Source organism: Thermobia domestica, chromosome 8 (assembly GCF_964235325.1).
Source record: "Thermobia domestica chromosome 8, izTheDome1.hap1.1, whole genome shotgun sequence".
Classification (NCBI taxonomy): domain Eukaryota; kingdom Metazoa; phylum Arthropoda; class Insecta; order Zygentoma; family Lepismatidae; genus Thermobia; species Thermobia domestica.
The window spans coordinates 295,143,639-295,166,687 of record NC_137461.1 but is presented as its reverse complement, the minus strand read 5'-3'; the positions used below and the strand labels follow the sequence as shown (position 1 = coordinate 295,166,687).

At 37.8% G+C, this 23,049-nt stretch overlaps 1 protein-coding gene across 1 annotated transcript in view; it reads right to left on the bottom strand.

The window, feature by feature from the left end:
- LOC145693732 (sulfotransferase 1C4-like) overlaps nucleotides 1-23,049 on the bottom strand; it is a 63,865-nt gene that overhangs the window by 16,491 nt on the left and 24,325 nt on the right. Inside the window, exons 3-4 of the mRNA XM_081770026.1 lie at nucleotides 15,448-15,547; nucleotides 3,537-3,732 (exon numbers count right to left, since the gene is read on the bottom strand). Coding sequence (XP_081626152.1) covers nucleotides 3,537-3,732; nucleotides 15,448-15,547 — 296 coding nt within the window. The remainder of the gene's footprint in view (nucleotides 1-3,536; nucleotides 3,733-15,447; nucleotides 15,548-23,049) is intronic.

The window sequence follows — 23,049 nt, the reverse complement described above, 5'->3', positions numbered from 1 at the left end:
TACTAGCTTTAAAAGTCCGTCGTCATAAATTGTAAAGTGTATTTTTGTACATTTTATTCAGTAGTAGTGCGAATTTTGTAATGTGCCAATAAACCTAAAATAGATCAATGTATAAATGAATATCGAATTAAGTCAAAGCACCATACAAAAGAAAAAAAACTGTGAAAACCATTAATTAATTTCTTAGAGTAATAAATGTTAGTAAAGACCGCGTAATGACATGCAAAAATAAAGAGGTACAAAATAATAATTAGAATGGAAGTTTTAAAAATTGTAATGGTTAATAATAGGGAACTTATGAACTTCAATTTTTATTTTAAGGCCTTTTAGCGTGTTAATAATAGGGATAACTAAAATTCTTGTAGTAGGGGGAATTTAACCAGATGGTGCAGCCCGTCGTCTGCAGGCTACTGTACTAAGTAGCCTTGGCTCCTCCCGAAATAAAATTGTGGTTGCGCCATTGCTTCTGTTGTTGAGTTAATCTACACAGTTAATTGTTATTTCCAATTTTACTTGGTTATTCGACTTCACCACTTTATTGTGAAGCCTATAGATTATAAGCATATTTTTAAATAAAAGCAGTATCACAATGTTGTCATTCTTCACATCTCATACATTCTACTTATTCAGGGTGGACCATATATCGTAATATGCCCATGTAGCTGTTAAATTAATAGACAAAAAACGCTGAAATTTTGTACATTGCAAATATCGACAACGGGTCATTGTTTGTCACAATACGTGATACAGTGTTGCCAACCCACCATAAAGTTATACTTTCTTTCAAATAGAGCTACGTCATATTATTACATTCTTCAAATCTACATGTTAAAGAAAAACCTACAATACCAGCCTTGCCATACAGTGTTGTAAACTAAGGACGCTACAATAATAAGAACATCAGAATTTTAGTGACTTTTACAGCTGAAATAATGCAAATAAGACAGACGAGACAAAGCACATTCGAAGTACTTTAATATGTAGTGCGATTATGTATATGTGGATTTCGAATGAATACGAACAAATTTACAAAGGATTGAAAATGTGACTTTTTTGAAAAGCTTTTATTTTGAAACACTTCTTAAATAGGTACTCCATCCAATTGCACAGATAGTTATCAATAAATGTAAAAATCCTAATGCCGTTCTCAGCAATTTGATATCCCAAGTATTTCTGGAGATATGGTGAAAACTGTTAAAGTTTGCAGCACTGCATAAAATTAAATAATTTCGAGAATTTACTGTAACTACACCTATCAAAAAGTGCTGTTGTAATGTTGTGTAAGCAAAAGAAATAAAAGATTATTGTATAAAGTTCTAATGAGTACTCCATTTTAAGCAAGATATCAAATTTTACCGCTTTTTCACATCTCCTGAATGACTTGAGATGTCAAATTGCTGTAAATGGCATTGTGATCTTTATGTTCATTGAAAACCATCTGCAGAACTCGATGTGATACATACTGAAAACGTTTTCGAAATAAAGTCATTTGAAGAAAGTCAAAGTTCCAAATTCTTAAAATTCTGTTTTTACCTGTTCGAAATACGTCATATGATAACCGTAGTATCCGACAATGAGGTACTTTGCATATTATTATCCCGTTTGTTTCTCTTGCGTTGTTTATGATGTAGAAACCTCCACAATTTGATAGTTTTTCCATGTTTGTAATACTGTAGCGATCTCAGTTTGCAACACTGTAGTGTAAGTGTAGGACTGGGAGTCTTCCTTTCACATTTAAATTTGAATTATATAATAACTTGACGTAACACCATTTGAGAAAGCGTAAGTTACGTTGGACTGGTAAACTGGTAACTTTGTAGTATCACAGATTAAGCTAAACAATGCCCTCCCGATATTTGCATGGTTCAAGATTTCAGCATAATTGAACCGTTGAGTTCGAAAACCAGTCATCTCCATCGAAGCTAATTTGAGAGGAATGACGAACAGAACTAAATTAGTCAATATACATCTGGCATATAGGGTTGTTTTCATTTTCGGGCGTAGACCTCACAGTTTTCTACTATTCAAAAATGAAAATAACCCTATATGTTAGATACATATTGATTAATTTAGTTTTGTTTGTCTCTCTTCTCAAAGTAGCTTCGATGGAGATGACCGGTTTTCGAAGTCAACGATTGAATTTGTCCATTAGTTTAAAAGTTACAAAGAGCGTGTCATGATAAATGGTCTATCCTATAGAATACACATAGCCTTCAGCCAGGATGCGTCCTTTATCTTGAGTTCTACCCTTTCTATTGCTATTACTGAATATATTTTATTTCTTATTTTGTATATTTAAATTTGCGTCAAAATTAAATTACTCAAACGAAATTCTCTCAGTCATATGTATCTATTTTTTGATTGTGAGTAGTGTAAGTCTCCTATAATATTTCCAAAACTTCCTTAATGGATATTAACCTGTATCATTTAATATGTTTAATATTAAGTACTAGTCCTTAAATAAACATTTGCAGTTTGTTGAAATTGTACTGTGGTACGTACCATAAATCTTTAGAGTTAGGTTTACCAAAAGCCCTTTATACAGGGCGTTTCGAAACAACACCGACAATGTTTAGGAGGTGATTCCTGACACCAAGATAAGATAAAAAGTATAGACCAGCCCGAGTGCATAAATCTGTCATTTTGAAGTTATAGGCTGTCGAAAACATGAAAAATGAACTTTTTAAAATCCATAGCTCCAATACTATGCGACCTACTATAGTCGGGTCAAGACCACATAGGAACTAATATGTGCACTATCCAAAAATACATGATTCAGAATCCTAAGGTACTCACACAAAAATTTTTATGGAGAGAGTTTGGCCACGGGCATGTAATTTTAAATACTCACCAAGTACCTGTATGAAAATCGTTGCGGAAGTACCTCAGAATTCTGAAACTTAGATATTTGGGTAGGGTACATACTAGTTCCTGTGTGAAGTTTTGACTCGACTACGGTAGGTTCCATGAGCTATGGACCTTTAAAGCTCATTTTTTTCACGTTTTCAGCAGCCTATACCTCCGAAATGTTGGATCTCTGCACTCTGGTTGGTGTATACTTTATGTCTTATGTTGGTGTCAGAAATCACCTCCCAAATGTTGTCGGTGTTGTTTCCAAACAAACTGTGTATTTTCCATATCCGTTGGTCCGTCCAGGGGGTAAAAAATTTGAACAACTACTTAACCAATCATCACCCAATTTGGTCAGAACGTAGATGATCAACACTTAGGAGTCGATTTCGCTTTCGGAGCCGAAATTCAAACAGCAAGTGGTAAAAATTAACCATTTTCTGATTTAACGGTGATCGCTATAGAGTAAAAGCTGTAAGAAAGATAAAAGCGATTCCCTGGAATAAAATACGCGTCTCAGAAATATATTGAATTCCACTACCCACTGTAATCTATCTTCTGAAACCGGAATTGATGGAAATCTACTAGCACTTTCGGGCTTAGAATCAATTGAAATAATATCACGACATATAAACGTGACACTGCAATTTGTTATTGCCTATTGTTTTTAAATATATTTCTCTTACCTTGCATGTATCTGCTAGTTTCGGCGGCAGAAGACTGAATGGTAGATGAGTTTTAATATATCTAGGAGAAGGTGCATTTTTAAGGAGTTCGTATCCCGGGACGTTCATGCTTTCTACGATTCTCAACTTCTCTGGATCGTCCTTGTTAGCATCCTTCAGCTCCTGGAACACGTCCTTGTGAAGCAAAATACTGAATCTGGAAATTAAAAAAAGAGATTTTTTTCCTTTTTATTACAATTATTGGAAAACTTTACTTTAGTTTCTTCTTACTGAATCATCTGTGACACCACAATTTCCAGTTCTCCTTCTCATAAGCAACATGGACGTACAGAGTCTGGAGGTCTATGATATTCCATGCTTATATCAAGATAATGCAAGTATAAAAGAGCTTTTTGACTATGAATTTTTATCAATTTGAATTAATTTTATTCATCAAATTAAGAAGCATTAGAATCTATGTATTCTTGCCAATGAGAAAGTCTATTAATTTCTGTAGCATACAATTCTCTGAGTTCTAAAACAGATGAAGGCAACTGTTGTGGAAGACCTCCTTCCTCAGGAAGGTATCAATGCCATTGGAAAACTGGTAATTATTGGTAGAAAGATCTGGTAAGTAGTGTTGGTAAGATAGTGCTTCGTTACCCAGTCTGTTGAACATTTTTGTGCACTCATTTGTGAGACACATCTGGCATTGTGGTAAAGAGCATTTGATACCTCCCGATTGACCAATGTTGACCATAAATTTGCAGTTGTTGATGACTTTTGTGCAATTTCTCGCAAAACTTCTCTGATGTGATGGTTCCATCAGCATTCAAGAAGTTGCAGTGAATGACATCACGTGTCGACCACCAAACAGTGACCATTACCTTCTTTTGATGAATCTTATGTTTTGGGTAGGTGATCTTTGGTGCCTCATCACTGTCCAGCCACAGCGCCGAGTGCCGTCGTTTGTCATATAGGACCCATTCATCGTCATACGTCACAATGCGATGAAAAATTCATCATTGCAAAGAAGAAATACAGAGTAGATGTCGTATCGGTGAAGTTTTTGGGTTTCGTTTAAGTTGTGAGGCATCTATTTTTCCAGCATGTTTGATTTTCCCAATTGGTGCAAGTATCGAACAATTGTTGAGGGTCAACGTGAAGATCTTTTGCAATCTTTCGAGTTGCATTGCTTGGGTCCACTTCAATAATGACACTCAATTTCTTATCCATGACCCTCCTCATCTTCATGGCTCTCGATTCCTTGACATAACTTTTGGAACCAATGTTGAATTGTACGTTCACTGATGGTCCCTAGCCAAATGCTTAGTTGATATTACGAGACGTTTGTGCAGTTTTACCTTTCAATTTGAACTCGTGTAACAAAATTGTTCTAATTTGCTTTCTTCTCATTATTTAGAAAGCCCAAAACAAACTGATAGTATACAAACAATTATGTACAATAAGTTGAGTAATTTTTGATCTTTAAAATGATAAATGATATTACCATTGTTAAAGAAACGTTTCCCCAAAATTAAACATCAAAGTTTAAAGTATCAAAAACAGAAATTATTTTTGCAACAATCTGATACATAGGAAGTCTAGAAGTTCATAACTGTTTGCAGATATGAAATTATAACCTTTTGCTTAATCAACCATATCCAACGCTTATGATTTGGTGTTGGTTTAACCGTCCTTTTCGCATTTTTGGAAGATACTAATCATGGTAACTCACGAACACTCGATATTCGTACAGTTTCTGCTCGTTCACAGCCGTATGACCACCATAATCTGGCCCCAATCAGTCTCATATATTACTGGCTTTCCCCATTCTACACACAAGTATCACACTGATTAGTCGACAAGAGATCCTTGTTACCGTTTGCTGAGTGAATTTGCTGTGCTCCGTGCCTCTAAAGTTAGCTCAACGACTTCTACTGTTTTTGTACATACATAACTATATACATACTTGTGAGTAATTGAATTAGAGTCAGCTACCGTTCTGCAGGAATGAGGTTATGGTCATCTCGGTGAATGTAACAGGAGAACTTGCCAGGTAAGAGCCAGGATGTCAAATACCATGCAGGCTGTATGAGAACAGTGGGTTATAGTGGGTAAAACACCCGACCTTAGCATAATTGATCGCGGCCAAATTGAAGAAGGTTCCAGACGTATGGGCCGTTCTATCTCCAAAGTGCAGACATTAGACTGTTCAAAGTCCGCAGCGCCAATAGTGTGTGATAACTACATGGATTCGGATAAAACTACTGCCGCCAGAGTCAATTGTCCTGGTGTACGACACATCATGACAGGGGTCACCGTCGGCTAGCTCGGATGGTAAAAGCGGATAGAAGGATTACAATGCAATAGATCACTCCTGAATTCAATGCTAGACTACAATGAACCATATCAAAAACCAGTTCATGCCATACAGAAACAAGAATCTTACGAGGGCACCTTTGTTCAACATTCAGAACAAGGCACTAACAGAGGGAAAGGTGCACAGTCTTGGTTGCTCGAAGTGTGGAAAAAGTCCGTCTGAACAAATGAGTAGAGGTATCAGTTGGTACACGCTGATGGCCGGGCAAGAGCACGTTGTCAACGACATGAGGGAATGGATTTCTCTTACCATCAGGATACAGTTCAAGTTGCTGTCATTACCATCTGACAATGTCGCTCACCAGCAAATGTTAGAGCAACTTGCTAGTAAATCATGTTCACCTCTTTGTTCGACTCCAACACTTTGCAAGCGATCTGTATCTACAGTAAGACTATGTTCCAACCAATCTCTTCCGAAATGTAGCTGACTAGTTTGATGAGCACTCCACGGATGTGAAGCTAGCTCACGAGAAGCCACCACCTCAATCTCATTGTAAATATCTTGTAATGCTGTCGAAAGGGATGTACACCTTGTCTCAAAAAGGTTGAGCGCATTCTTTATTGCTGTTTCGAGGCAAAAATTTTCTAAGTCCAACTTCGGGTATCTTCGGGAAAAAGTAAACCAGGTTCGAACCTCGAAGCCAACCTTTGCAATCGGGAAAAATCTTGCAGATGTGTTTTTCTTCTTTTAAATATAATAAGACTTGTTACCAATTATATATAAAAAAGCAACATTGATTGAAATACTTAATGATACAATATTTCGAAACTGTATTAATGCCAGCACATGCTTGTTTGTCATTTTGCTCTCCATACTTAATGGAATATTTAGATACGTAAACGAATCTTTCCATATGTAAAAGAATGGTGAAAGTTAAGACATAGAACATTATTCTCTCCTGAGTACTAAAATAAAAGTCAAAGTAGAACAGAAACAGCGTTTGCAGTGGATATGAATGTAATTATTATCTTAAATACCGTTATATATCGCTAGAAGTATTATTCGTAGAGCGCTTGTGTTAGCTCAGTGGTACGCCGTTGGATTTCAAACCGTAAGGTCGAGGGTTTGATTCCCATCTGAGTCAATGTTTTTTATGAAATTCTATTTTCCGCAATGCATGAAAAATTAAATAAAATAATAACATTAAAATATGTCAGTTGTATATATATAACATATAATCATTGCAGAACATAGTGATTATTATGTTTAAAATATAACAGGTGTTCACAGTACGTTGGTATTCTATAATATATGTGAATGTTAAATACAAATTAAGAAAATAATATCATCGCAATAAATAAACTATATAGTGTATTTATTTGCAGCTATTTGTCATATAGGGGTTACTTCTGAACATTCGTATTACAGCATGTCATTGATATTCTTGAAAAATTATCCGAGGCATAAAAAGAGGTATAAACAGAGAATCCAAAGTCGGAACGCTCGCAAGAAATTCATGAACCCCAAAGGTCACGTGAGCAGACTGGAATTTTCCTTATGAAGCATGCCACAGCAGAAGGTCTTTACATATATTTTCAATTCAATATCTGATATATGCTTTTGCAATGTGGAGTGGTGATGCCTTTGGTCGCTCTCTCTCACTTTCTCGCTCCCTCACTCTGTATTTATATATATGAAAGTGGATGTATGTGTTTGTTTCGACATAATTCTGATATGTCTAGAGCAATTTTAACCATATTTCTTACAATCTGGAAAAGAGTACTGTCGGGATATATATCAAAAAATGCTAGAAAAGGATCGATATTAGTATCGAATCCATAGTTTCGTGGTCGCTTAGGTAAACAGTTCTACTTTCAATTCAAGTCCAATTAAGCTTCCATTAGCACCCAGGGTGGTTACGTAGCGACAAAAAATATCGAAATCAACCAATATTAGAGTCGAAGCGTAAATTTTCAGTGCCGCATTTCCCATTAGTCCAACTAGGCCCGTGCCTAGAGGGCAACATATTTGAAGAGCGGAAAGTTTAAAATTTTATTTTTTTTTCGTATGAAAAAGTTTTAAAAATCGAGAGCAAATATACTATTTCATGAGCAGTCCTCTTTTACTATTCTAATATATTTAAGGATGGCATAAGAAATCTGAAAATAATTCAGAACATGTTTCCCATTTATTTTTTGTTACGTAATTGTAGCTGTAGCATCTAGTGAGTGGTATTTAACTGCAATAAATTCACTAATTAAGCATATTCGAATTAAGTTTTATTTGTAAGTTAGGGTTCAAGGGACGGAGAAATGTGTAGTTATTGGGGGCGCCGAGAGCAAAAGTGCGTAGGGACGCCGAGCTTCTAAATGCAGCACTGTTCGCTAAATTAATTGATAGAAATTTTAATGCCATTTAAGACCAAATTTAGTCCTAGCAGTGGCAGTATCCGTTTGCTGTCCTAGGAGGAATGAAAGGGACTGACATCAAAATTATAAAAAAAGACCTACATTAGTGTCGAATCTATAATTTTGGGGGTCTCTTAGGTAAAGATTGGAACTTCAGATGCCATGTAAGTTAAGCCCTCATTAACACAATGAAGGAGTTTGTGAAATTTCTGACATGTAGAAATAATTGAAAATAACCAATGTTAGTATACAACCCATATCTTTCGTGGTCGCCAAGTTCATTGGGAGCAGTTCTGATGACCTTTAAGTTTAAGTTCAACTTCCAGTAAGAGTAAGATCCCCCAGCACATCTAATAAGGAGAGCGTAGTTCTGGAATGTCTGGGACAATCTTTACCAAACTTGGGGGACATATTACTTTCAATCTAAGAAGAAAATATTGTAGTAGTATGAAGTTATGGAAGTTGGGAGGTGTGACATGTAAAAATAATGCAAAACGACTGATCTTAGTGTTTTAATCATAATTTTCTCGGTCGTTGAGATAGATAGTGATGCTTCCAATGGAGGTTACATCCAAATTCATCCCCATCTTCACAGGATGATGGCCTGGGAGAGCTAAAAATAAAATCTCAAAAATTACTTAAATATTTGTCGAATTCATAGTTTTCGGGGTGAGAAAGCGTTTCTAATAACTTTGGGAGGTAATTTGTACCCACGTCAAGATGGGCTTTTTAATCATATCAATTTCTCACCTTAAGAAGAAATTACCATTACAATTATGATATTAAGCCAACCTTCGCAATCGATGAAAAAATTATGTGGATGTATGTTTCGTCTTTTAAATGAAACAAGACATGTTAAAATCAAAGATGGAGTGGGTCAGTGGGTCGGTTGGTAAGTGGGTGAAATGGGTCAAGATTTGTGAGTGGATCAGTGGATCGTGGGTCAAAAGGACGTGACCTACTTCGAAACACCACTCACCGTGACTCACACTGGCCCACCTGGTGGCCACCCTTTTAGTCCAAAGATATTTCGTCCAAAGAACATTTCGTCCAGAGACATTTAATCCAAAGACATTTGGTCCAAAGGACAATTCGTCCAAATGACATTTCGTCCAAAATACAATTGGTCCAAAGGACATTTCGTCCAAAGGAGAATTGGTCCAAAGGACATTTCGTCCAGGGATGTTTAGTTCAAAGCACATTTCGTCCAAAGAACATTTGGTCCGGTAACGCTTGGGGGTCAAGGGTTTGTTTCTATTAGAAGAGTAAAAGTGATTCATATAGCATTATGACTCAGTAGCTTCTTATTTCTAAAGGAAATTTGAAATAGAGATTTATTCCGCAATTTTCATTTTGATAGAACAAATAATGCTGAGATATTCAGAAAAACGTAAACGCCTGAAAACAACATGGCCGAACAACAGGAGTGAGGGAAAGGTTGTAGTGTGAAGTATGTTGCTGTAATAACTGCTAACATGACATCTAAAATTTTCATGTTGTGAATGAAATAGTTCTAAAATAAGTACCGGTAACTAAAATTAATGGAGTTTAAATTTGAGTAAGTTAAATATTAGGTATTCAAACCCTTGTGTTAGAAAAGTGAAAAATTATGTGTCAAGTATCTTTGAAGAAATACTGAGAATAGAAAAATACACATGGGTGAAATATATTCTTAGTGTCCAAAGATAATACTCTTAAACAGTCACATTCTGGGCTGCAACATTGTGAAAAGTTATTGACAAATATAAGATGAAAGTTGGAACATTTCGTGTAAAATATACGTATCTTTTCAGGTTAACCACAAGTCTGGTTTCTATTTGTAGACTATTGATAGTGTGTAACTTCGGCAGACATTTCTACATAATTAGTGAGTTGTATGACAAACCAGAATTGTTAACTTGTCTTGTATTTTTATTTCAGTGTTACTCCTTATGCAAATATAGTATATACTTTTGCTTTCATATTAATTTTCTCGGTACAGCAAAGTACATTTAAGATATCCATTGCAAAGTCTCAAACCAAATAGAAGATTCACATGACCATGCGGAGGCAATGTTGTCCGCAAATGAAGAGGGAGTATGCTCTTCAAAGGGTTGTTTATCATTTTGGGAGGTGAATTCCTTAACCAACGAAGCTACAGCTGTATTTCTGCGAAGCTAAAACTGTATTTTTGTAAAATTATTAATGAAAGCAAAGAAAGGTGGCCATTTAGTTTTCAGGTGTTTTTTTTTTAATATCTCAACATAGATTTGTTTTATCGAAAAGAAAATTGCGGAATAAATCTCTATTTCAAAATTTCCTTTAGAAATAAGAAGCTACACAAGTAACACTTCCCAAGTGTAACACTCCAATTTTGATAAAAATTTGGCAGGCAGATACTACACATAAAATAAGTAAATACGTGTTTTTTTATTTTCTGTGGAAAAACGGTTTTTGGGGGCAAAAGCCCCCACAAAAAATTTTGAAAGTTGTCGCCCGAAAGGCAAGAAGAAGTGGACCGAAATGAATGAAATCGTGCACAAATATTGTAGACGAAAAATGAGGGAATACGGGTTTCATGTTTTTCTAGAAAGAATGGTTTGGGTGGGGCGCAGACCCCTCCAAACCTTTGCTCATGAAATATCAAAAGTGCTAGTAACAGTATGTCAGAAGTGCCTAAATTTACATGAAGAATTGCAACGAAACTTTGTGTATGGACAATATGCAAAAAATAAATGAACACGGGTTTTTCATTTTCTGCGAAAAAAGGGTTATAGGGTGCAAAAACTCCCACCCAAAGTTTTGAAAGTTGAAGCCCGAAAGCCAAGAAGAAGTGGACCGAAGTGAATGAAATTGTACGTAGATATTGGATACGTAAAATAAGGCCTTTCGTGTTTCACAAATGTCTCCATCTGATTTCTTCAAATTTGGCAGATCAACAACAAGCACAAACAGTATAGTGTATTTTATAGCATTTCAGGAGGCACCTTTAACCCTTACAATGTTTTCCCGCATAAACAAAAACACGTGTCGATTAATTTCCTGTTTGCTGTTGATGTGCCAAATTTGAAGCAAAACAGATAGGGATACTTCAGAAACACGAAAAACCTTATTTTACATAGGGTCTCTAAAATGTCTACCCACAATTTCATTTGCTTTGGTCCACTACTTCCTGCGCTATTACGGTAATATTTGCTTTTTTTCGGACAAGGCCTAGGCCCCAACACTGTTTTCCGCACAAATTAAAACACGTTTCGTTTATTGTTTTGCGAATTGTCCCCATACGAGGTTTCGTTGCAATTCTCCATACTCTTTAAGAACCTCTGACGTATAATTATTTGCACTTTTGACATTTCGTAATCAACAGTTTAAAAGGTCCGTGATATACGCAACCGTTCTTTTTAAAGGAAAATACGAAACCCAATTATCTCAATTTACGTCTACAATATCTGTGCATAGTTTCATTCAATTCTGTACACTTCTTCTTGCCTTTTAGGCCTCAAATTTCAAAATTTTTGGTGGGGGATTTTGTCCCTTAAAACCATTTTTCCTCAGAAAATAAACTCGCATTCGTTTATTTTTTGCGTATTGTCCCTACACAATATGTCGTTCCAATTCTTCATGTCCTTTAAGCACTTTTGACATACTGTTATTCGCACTTTTGATGTTTCACGATCAAAGTTTTGTAGGGGTCTGTGTCCCACCCAAACCTTTTTTTCTTTTTTTCAGGAAAATACGAAACCAGTATTCCCTCATTTTATGTCTACAATATCTCTGCACAATTTAATTCACTTTGGTTCATTTCTTGTGACCTTTCGGGCCTCAAGTTTCAAACTTTTGGATGGGGGCTTTTGCCCCCTCAAACCGTTCTTTCGCAGAAAATAAAAAAACGTATTTATTTATTTTTTTGCGTACTGTCGCTACTCAAAGTTTCGTTGCAATTCTTCATGTTCTTTACACACATCTGACATACTGTTATTAGTACTTTTGATATTTCGTGATCAATGGTTTGGAGGGGTCTGTGCCCCACGTAACCATTTTTTCCAGGAAAATACGAAACACGTATTCCCTCATTTTACGTCTGCAATATCTGTGCACAATTTCGTTCACTTCGGTCCACCTCTTCTTGCCTTTCGGGCGTCAACTTTCAAAATTTTGAGTAGGGGCTTTTGCCCCCCTAAAACCAGTTTTCCGCAGAAAAACACATATTCGTTTATTTTGTGTGTAGTATCTACCTGCCTATTTTTTTCAAAATCGGAGTGTTACACTTGGGAGGTATTACTTGTGAGTCATAATGTTATATGCATCACTTTTACTCTTCTAATAGATGCAAACCCTTGACCCCAAAGCGTTACCGGACCAAATGTTCTTTGGACGAAATGTGCTTTGAACTAAACATCCCTGGATGAAATGTTCCTTGGACCAATTGTCTTTTGGACGAAATGCCCTTTGGACCAAATATCTTTTGGACCAATTGTGATTTGTACGAAATGTCCTTTAGACCAATTGTCTTTTGCACCAATTGTGTTTTGGACGAAATGTCCCTGGACCAAATGTTTGGGCTAAATGTCTCTGGACGAAAATCCTTTGGACGAAATATCTTTGGACGAAACGACCCCCAACTACCCACCGTCCCATTCTGTTCTGCGCATTGTAGACAGCATCTTCTGAACACTGGTGAGCTTGTCTACGTTTTACTTTCAATATCTCCATTTTTCTTCTTCTGAATCTCCATTTCTAATGAAAAAAGTTCAGGCATTTTTGGATTTTGATATTTGCAATTGTAAGAGTGGCAATAGCAATAGGAGTTCAATTTTGAGATACAGCTTGTAAGCTTTTAGAGGAGCTAACTGCTGGAAAAAAATTTTGAATCACCTGTAATATACGAATTATTATACCTAGTATAAAAAACTGAAAGTAACTATGTCTGCGTGATTATCACGGTCAAATTGCAAAGTCAAATGAAATGACATTTGGTATATAATCAGGCCCCAAAGTGGCTCAGTGGTAGAGAGTTCACCTCCGGTGCTTGGGTTCCCTGGTTCGATACTAGCTCGCGCCGTGTGGACTTTGTGGTGGACAAACATCGTACTGGTGGGTTTTCTCGGGGTTCTTCCGTTTCCTCCACTTTCTTCATTTATCTTTTCACTCATCTCTCATCATCACCGTCTCCTTTAGCCTAACCGGTATAAACGTGGGACGAAAACTTAAAGATTTCAATTCATTTTCATTTCAAATCTTTTTTTAAATATTCTTTTCTTCGAGATTTCTTCATAGTTTGTTACTAAAATACTTACTAAAATATCCTAATTTTAAAGTCTTAACAAACTAATATATGTTGCTAGTAAAATCGTTTAAATTGATCAAGCCCCTGGTGTGATAACAACAATATTTCATGTCAAACTCCCCCCCCCTCCCCTTCATTACGAAATCCTGACTAAAGGAACCAATATATGTTACCAGTAAAATAGTTTAGAATAATCGAACTCTGGTGTGATAACCACTGTACTTCATGTCTCGGACCCCCCCCCCCTATTACGAAATCCTGGCTACGTGCCTGCCGCCATAATAATGGGTTTTGAATCAATTGAATTGATTTTGAGTTTAACGTCCCGTCAGCAGTGAGGTTATATGAGACGTAGACCTACTAATTAACGCGAACTACATGAGCTCTCGCTGGGGGCCGAATCTGGGTCTCCCACACCGAAAGCGTGTACGCTATACGCTTAACCACAAAGGAGCTTTTACGATGAGAGTTAAATTTGGACTTTAACGCTTTCGGAGTTGTAATTATTAATTTCTGCAACAACGAGAACTATGGATTCGACACTAATATCGATCGCTTTTACTTTATATATATTGGCGGAGAGAAAGGGACCACACCCATATACAAAAGCCTTGCAGATTATTGAACTGGAATCCTTTGGAAAGAAATCCTATTCTGCCTTCTTTCTCGAGTATAAATAAGTCTCTTAGACATGACTTCGTGTTCGTAAATTTCGTGTTTACATAGTTTTGGGGATCGGGAGTTTTGTGTCTGTAACGAAGATTGGAGTTTGTATAATAATTTCTGTTTATACCCGAATAGTCTCTTTACCTTTCAGAAAGCGTAAATCACTTGCTGTAATGAGAAAATTCAGAAGTAACTTCCGATGACAAATAGCTCCAAATAAATACACTACATAATTTATTCATTGCGATGATATTATTTTCTTAATTTGTATTTAACATTCACATATATCATTGAATACCAACGTACTGTGAACATCTGTTATATTTTAAACATAATAATCACTTTGTTCTGCAATGATTGTATGTTATATATATACAACTGACGTATTTTAATGTAATTATTTTATATAATTTTTCATGCATTGCGGAAAATAGAATTTCATAAAAAGCATTGACTGAGATGGGAATCGAACCCTCGACCTTATGATTTGAAATCCAACGGCGTACCACTGAGCTAACACAAGCGCTCCACATATAATACTTCTAGCGATATATAACAGTATTTAAGATAATAATTACATTCATATCCACTGCGAACGCTGTTTTTGTTCTACTTTGACTTTTATTTTAGTACTCAGGAGAGAATAATGTTCTATGTCTTAACTTTCACCATTCTTTTACATATGGAAAGATTCGTTTACGTATCTAAATATTCCATTAAGTATGGAGAGCAAAATGACAAACAAGCATGTGCTGGCATTAATACAGTTTCGAAATATTGTAACATTAAGTATTTCAATCAATGTTGCTTTTTTATATATAATTGGTAACAAGTCTTATTATATTTAAAAGAAGAAAAGCACATCTGCAAGATTTTTCCCGATTGCAAAGGTTGGCTTCGAGGTTCCAACCTGGTTTACTTTTTCCCGAAGATACCCGAAGTTGGACTTTGAAAATTTTTGCCTCGAAACAGCAATAAAGAATGCGCTCAACCTTTTTGAGACAAGGTGTACCTGCTTTAGACTCTGCTCCGACCAATGTTTATGGATTACGGCAGGCTAAGCAATGATCATGGACCAGGATGGGTCTCCAAAGCTTCCAGTGTCTTGTGGGCTCTATGCCACGCCGTATCGCCACTGTCGTCAAGGTAAAAGACAATACTACACTCACACTCTACTACCCAGATGTCTCTGATTCAACTGCTCATAAGTGTATATTTCCATATCTACAGCTTTGTGCCATGGATTATTTTTGAAATCAAGGTACTTACTCAATGAAAGGATATCTTTCAACAAGTGGAGCCTTCTGAGCCCCTTCGTAGTCCAAGTTATTCCCCAAAAGCCAAATCAGTTCTTGGGTCCACGTGGTTCCTATCAAAGAGAAATAGAGTTCATTACTTCATAGAAATGTTAAATTTTGTCATGGCATCTTTCTCCTTACGACCCAACAATTAATATTAAAAGTATGTAGAATGAAATGTGATCAGAGCAAACACTTATTATTAATCAGTATTACATCTTTGGCAATTATCATACACATTGTCAAACACACCCACAGCGCCCTTAAGAAGAGAGGCAAGTCCAAGTAATGTCGGGGTGAGACGTAAAGTTTTCTTCACTTAATTATGATTTTTTCAAATTTGAAATTGCAAACCGCGACAAAATTCTGCACTATTATAAGTGTTTAGCCTATTAATGGCTATTAATGAGACACAGTCCTATATTAGTCAATAGATCTTAATGAGTTTATCAATATGATAAGCATGAATCTAAACCTCATGCATAGTGTTCCAGAAAATGAAGAAAAACAAATTTCTTTGTATATCTATAAATTGATGATGTACGAGTGTCATGCTCCTTATTGATATTAAACCCATTCTAAAATATGTTATTAAGCTCTTCATTCTAACAGTATTAATCCCCCGCCAAGTGAACTTTGTGGTGGACAAACACCGCGTGCGTGGGTTTTCTCGGGGTTCTCCTGTTTCCTCCCACTTTCTTCATTCCACCATTTCATTCATTACTCATCATCACCGTCTCCTTTAGCCTAACCGGCATAACCGTGGGACGTAAAACTCAAAGATTTCATTTCATTTCATTTTCTAACAGTATTAAGGGGCCGCAGTGGCTCAGTGGTAAGCGTTCACCTCTGGTGCTTGGGGCCCCGGGTTCGATCTCAATCCCCGCCAAGTGAACTTTCTGTGGGCAACACCGTGTGCGTGGGTTTCCTCGGGGTTCTCCCGTTTCCTCCCACTTTCTTCATCCCACCATTTCGTTCATTACTCAACATCACCATCTCCTTTAGCCTAACCGGCATAATCGTGGAACGTAATTAAAACTCAAACATTTCATTTCATGTTCTAACAATATTAAGAGGAGAACAATACATAGTATAGTTAAAAGAGTTGTAGGTTAAGATTTTAATATTTGTTTAACTAGTAAAATGTTGCCTAAAGATAAGATATACACATCGAGTTGAAGAAAATAACATGCTTGAGTCTAAATTCTCATGAGCAATTTTCGAGAAAATTGAAAAATGAACTTTCTTCGCCAAAGGTATGTCGTTCGTTGTCAATAATAATTCATACTAGGAGGGACGGTAGCTTAGTGATAGAGTGCATACCTCTGGCACGTGAGGTCTCTCGTTCAATCTCGGTCAAGTAAGTTTATGTTGGACAACTTTGTGCCCGTAAGTTTGCTTTTGGTACTTGTAACAGTTTCATTAAATAGAAAAAAAAAGGGGAAAAAATGATAGTCGGTTAAAATTGGTAAACAGCGCCATTGAATTTATAACGGGAATAACGAGTACTAGAACCTAAAGGTTGTGCGCGGGTATAGAGTAGGCTCATAATTACGACAACGATCGAGAACTGGACACAGTCAAATACTCGTTAAATTCAAGTGTTATAGAAATTTATCTTAGTGAAAGTTCTTAAGATATATATGCAGTTTAGAGTAACAATGTGAAACAAAAAAATTCTTAAATTGATATAAGCTGTAACAAGTATATTCTGAAAGTTGAAAAGAAATAGTTTATCGATCGATAAGTTAAAGTGTCTGGTTGCCGGAATTTGTACAAAGATTATAAAGAAGAATATTTTGGCTACTTCATTCAAATAATTAATTTATTTACGATATGCGAACGACTACCTGTACTTTTACGAGTGTGTGTTACATTTTGTGAATGGCTTAATGATATTTGTCTCATTGAAGTTTCGAGTGGTAAAATTATACTCAAATTTTCACATTTATAGTGGTTACGGTAAAGTTCAAGAAATTTAGTCCCATTCGAGTGTGTTTAGCAACCCAATTAATAGCCTTTGAAGTGGGTCTAGTGCTCCATAATTACTTTTTGGAATGATAACGTTAAATGCATTGCACAAGAAATAAAATTCGCTATGGAAGTAATAATTTCTAGAGTCAGCAATGTTGGTAAGTGTTGAAATTTTTGTTCAAAATACTTAGCCTCATGATTATTCCAGAAATTAGTCGTTTTGATGTAAAACCTAATAATTTGATATTTTGTTCATTAAAAAATCAGTCAATTTAAATTCCTTGATTTTCATTACTAATTTTGAAATTACATTATTTCATATTTGGAGTATAGTGACTCAGATTTAAATGTTTTATTCATCATATTTAAAATCAATTATGTGTATGTACTCAAACAGTACATGTCCAATGGCGTTAGTCTTTGTGGGGAAAAATAAACTTCACTCAGGCTACGTTACACAAAATCGTTGTCGTAATTATTATATTAGGCGTGTGCACTGTTAACCCCGCCGTGGCCGGTCCCAAGCCCGTGCTGAGAAAGGGGGAGGGACCCCCGCTGGCCTTTGTCCCTGTGGCGTGCATTGTAGCCACAGTGGGCCGCGGGGGAGATTGGTTCGAGTGGATCTTGGAAACAGGCTCCATCTTGAATGTCCTTCTATTCGGCCGGTCCTGTCTTATGGGCTGGAGTCAAGGTTGGACAACACCCTACCGGCGGAGGGAATGATCCTCCGAAATGGGCGATTAACTCGTGCCATTGGATCCGGGAGAGTACGTGTGACCCCATCACGTCCTCAGTGGGGTAGGTAGCTTGGCTGCCGTACCTACCGGCGGGGGTGAGCCCTCGGGTATCCCCCGAAATGGGCAACTAAGCCGTGCCCTTGGGTCCGGGAGATAAGGCTGCGTGGTACCCCAACACGCTAAAAAGAGTGGGTAGTTGGTGTGCCCTGGGTGGGCGGATCCAGCGCCCTACCGGGGGAGTTCCAGTTGCTCTCAAAGAGAGTGCTATGCGTTCTCTTGGGTCCGGGATGGAATACTTAGTATCCTAACGCATACTCGTACCTCAGGAGTGCTGAGGACGTGGGTCCCTCCTTCGTCCCAGGTCTTCTGCGTTCAACTGGGTGTAGGAGCCACGACCCTACCAGAGGAGCCGCCGCTCCTAAATGGCCATTGTCTTTAAAGGTAGACAGTCTACATCAGCCATTGGGTCTGGTAATGTACGGTTTACCTCTCTCGTAAGAAGAGGTAGTCCCGTATTGTTTGGACGACCCTACCGAAGGAAGGGTGTGGGTGTCCCTTCTAATGGTGGTCTACACGTACCATTGGGATTCGGACAAGTAGCTTGCTACAACGTGTACGTGGTACCTAAACACGTTAAAGATAGGTAGCCCCGTATTGTTTGGGCGGGCCTACCAGGGGAGACACGGTTCCCTCGGGAGACACGGCTCCCAAATGACAATGTCTGCCTTGAGCAAACGGTCTACATCAGTCATTGGCTCTGGTAATGTACGGTGTACCTCTACCGTAACTAGAGGAAGTCCCGTATTGTTCGGACGACCCTACCGGGGGGGGAGTGTCGGATTCCTGCCTACGGGAGGACCAACCGGAGGTGGGGGAGGGGCCAATCCCAGGAATCTGGGTAACGGCTCTGAACCTGCTAAAGGGAGGAAGGTCCGTGGGATATGGGCCGGCACCAAACTCAAATGGTGACTTAACACGTACCATTGGGTCCGGGATGAGATATGGGAGTATCTCGACGTGTGCATGGTACCTCTACATGACAAGGCGGTTGCCAGTTGAACGATAGAGGTAGGCAGGGCCGGGATTGAACAAGCCCCCTCGGGCGTAGCCTGGGGCCCCGGATTGGGTTGGACTCTGCCGGGCTGTGGTCAAACCGTGGGATTCGGTAGCTTGTGGGAGCCAATCCCAGGAATCTGGGTAACGGTGAACACGGGCGGGAGGTGAGCTTGCCTTATAACGCTCGGGCGCCATGCCTGCAGAGCATGGTAGGACTGACTCGCTAGCAGTCTGCCTCAACCAGTAGGTCTACTGGTAGGCACTCAGGACTTCGGTCTGGCCGCGCAGTGGGCGTATCCCACTCCCTCAGAGAATGGGGGTGACACACTAAGGTGTCAAGGTTAGGGGGCAAATCTTGACGGTGCACTTCGTGCACGTGCAATATAGCGTATATTGAGCAACTACGGGCGGGGTGCATTGTAGGCGGAACCCGTCCATTAAATAGACCGAACGGTCGCGGGCATGCTCCCCATGCATGCAACTAAGCGTGGCAAAGTAGACCACTAGCTAAACAATGTACAAGTTGTTATAATCGTTAGTTGTGCACGCTGTATATTATCATAATATATTTCGATTGTTCTTACCTTCTGTCTAAATTTTTATTTAATTTGCAAAGTTAAAATATTGTTGATGATTCATGAGGCTAAGTTGACGTATGAAAGTCGAGATAGTACATTAACGAAAGCCATAGCCGTTCGTCTTAGACCGGTTTTAGGCCTACCGCTCACTGGCAACATTTTGTCGGGCAACTATCTTGTTGCTCTGGCTAAATGCATTGAGTCTTATGGGAGTCCGCTCACTGAGGCGACAGCGACAGAAAAGTTGCCGAGGTGTCGCCAAGCAGGGCGACAGCAGGGCAACAGCTCGGCGACGGAACAGTTGCGCAACATCTAAAAATACATTGAGTCTTATGGGAGTCCGCTCACTGAGGCGACGGCGACAGAAAAGTTGCCGAGGTACCGCCAAGTAGAAAAGTAAATAATAAATGTTTTCTACAAGTTTTTTCACGTAATAGTTCGTTCCGTGTGTAGCGCGTGAAAAGAAGTGTTCCCAATGGAAACTAATACATTCTTTGATTAGTGACTAGCATGTCTTTAATTAGTGATAAAGAATATGAAAAATTAATTGAGGAAATAGAGAAACGCCCAGCGTCAAAGAAGAAATTATTGAAGGAAGTGTGTTTTGCTGTTGTAAGAAACTAGAATGAGCTTTCCATCCAAGAAAAAACAAAATTATTGTCTATAAATATGTTTTTTTTGTAGGAATATAATTTGATAACGAATTCGCCTGGTATTTCTTATAATGTTAGTATGTGTATAATCAGCAAAGACATGTATGTGGAAAATTTCATGTCAAAAGAGTAAGAACAATAAAACGAAAATAAAACTTTATTGTCCATTTAGCAACATTTTGTTTTACTCATTCTAATTTTCGTACTTATAATTCTTTTCCTATGAAATTTATCACAAATATACATTTCCCTATTATACACATAGTATCAGTATTAAAAGTACCCTGCAAAATCATTATCAAATTATATTCTTACAAGAAGACGGTTATAGATATGCGACAATCATTTTGGACATGAGCGTTCATTAATCGATAATGACATATCGCTGTCATACTACACACTACTACTTTCATTAATTTCCCACAACTAGAAAAATAGAGATAAAATTATCATTATCAATTTTCTTTCCATTTCAAATATAAAAAAGAAAAAAACTGTACAGTATAAAAGTAGCCGATTTTAAAACGTGAAGAATATGCAGGAAGAACGAAGAAAATCAATTTTTATTTTATGTATATACGTACGTAGAACATCTGAGAGTACAGTTACGGTACAGTGTTGTCGGATTGCCGCTTTTGTTAGTTTCGTTCTGTTAGTTACTTCCAGTCGTTTTATATTTTCGTTATTATTGTTATCTTTTGATTGGAATAATTGTTCCCGTTCGTATTAGCTTACACAATGCTGTTATTTTTGTCACTCATTGACGCTCAGGGACGTCATTTAGGGGAGCAAGAGGGGGCAATTGCCCCCAAGAGCTTGAGAAATATATAGACCTATATAAATACTCTAATCTATTGTCTATTAATATAGACCTACTAGTACAAAACGTGAAAGTCTTACGTCGGTAGTGCTCTTGCCTCCCTCAAGCGAAGTTTGAAATGACGCCCCTGTTGACGCTACCTTCCAAAATTTGATAGCATTGGTGTAATTAGGATAATTTGCTGGGGAGCCATGGCCTCTTACTTCTAAAAATTGCAAGAACATTTTAGAAGATCTTATAATAATGTTATAGGCCTATATGTCGTCTGAGTCCATCCCCCGTCCTCATTATTAATATTTTCAAATTATTTAGTACCTCATTGTTAGTTCCACTCATGACTTTTTTGAACTTATAGACCTTTAACACGCTCGAAGACCTGTGCACGCTAATTCCGAGTGTGAATTGATTAAAAAAAAAAAACTCATGCAAATGGTAAAGGTGCCCACGATAGGGTACATGTCTAACAGACCTTTCGTACTAATTTGAGGACGCTCAATCCACCCAATTTTGAGATTATTTTTCTCGAGACCCCAGAGGGGGATATGTTAAGAAAATAGTTCTATTGGATTGAGCGTCTTGAAATTAGTAGAAAAGGAGAACTTTGAAATTTATCCAAGCAGGTCTTATTTAATTTATTTAAATTTATTTCTTTAACCATTGGAATGGGCTATAGTTTTTTTTTTTAATGCCCGAAACCAGCGATTATATGAATTGTTCCGGTTGCCGATTATGCAAATTGTCATATCAAATGCTTGGCAACTTTTCTGTTGCTGTCGCCAGTGAGCGAGGGTACGGCAACAAAAATGTTTTGTCGCCGTGAAGTTGCTGACTGCAGGCGACAGCGACGAGATAGTTGCGCAACTGTTTTGTCGCCAGTGAGCGGTAGGCCTTAGAGTATATAGTTGCTTGGCTTTTGTGCAACTGTTGTTTATAATGGAGTTCAAGCATTCAGAATTATCTTATCCAGGTCAGTTAATATTGAATGGTTTTACTAATGGTTCGCATGGAATTTTTGTGCAGAGGAATATGGATACTACTAATACTCAGGTAGACGAACAGTCTCTATCGTCTTTTGGCGATATGTTTAGTCCTCTCTTACAAACAGAACGTGATGATACCAGTTGTTTACTTAGTAGCGATAGCGATACGGGGCAGGTGTTTGTTGATAGAGTGTGTGTGAACACAGAGCCCAAGGCTGTTCACGGAAGTTCTTTAGATTGCCTTGCTGATAACAACCCATTCAGAGTCGCGTGTGAATCGAATACGCGACAAAACGTACTAGCGACAAAACGTACCACCGACAAAACGTACCACTTACCCTGAGGGATGCTTGTGAAGGGTTTTCTAAAAACACTTTAAATAATGACAAGCGACAAAACGTACCACTTGACTGGAGGACTACTTGCGAAGAGTCTTCCAATCAGCCGTCAAATAATGACAGGCGACAAAACGTACCACTTGATAGGACGGTATATAAGTATATATATGTCGGCCAAAATAACGTAAAAAGCTGAACAGATTGGTGGTGAGAAAAGTACCGATGCAAGACCAAGACTAAGACTAAGGTTAAGGGCCAGGGACGAATAGGGGCGCGGGCGCTTTCTCCCACAAGGGCCACCAGCATCTCAATATCACAAATCAATTGCACAGTTTTCTTTCTACAGTAAGTCAATAATATTAACAATTGACAATTAAAACCTGATATTCTTCCATCAGTATATTATTCTGAATTGTTCACAATATTATATGAAGTTC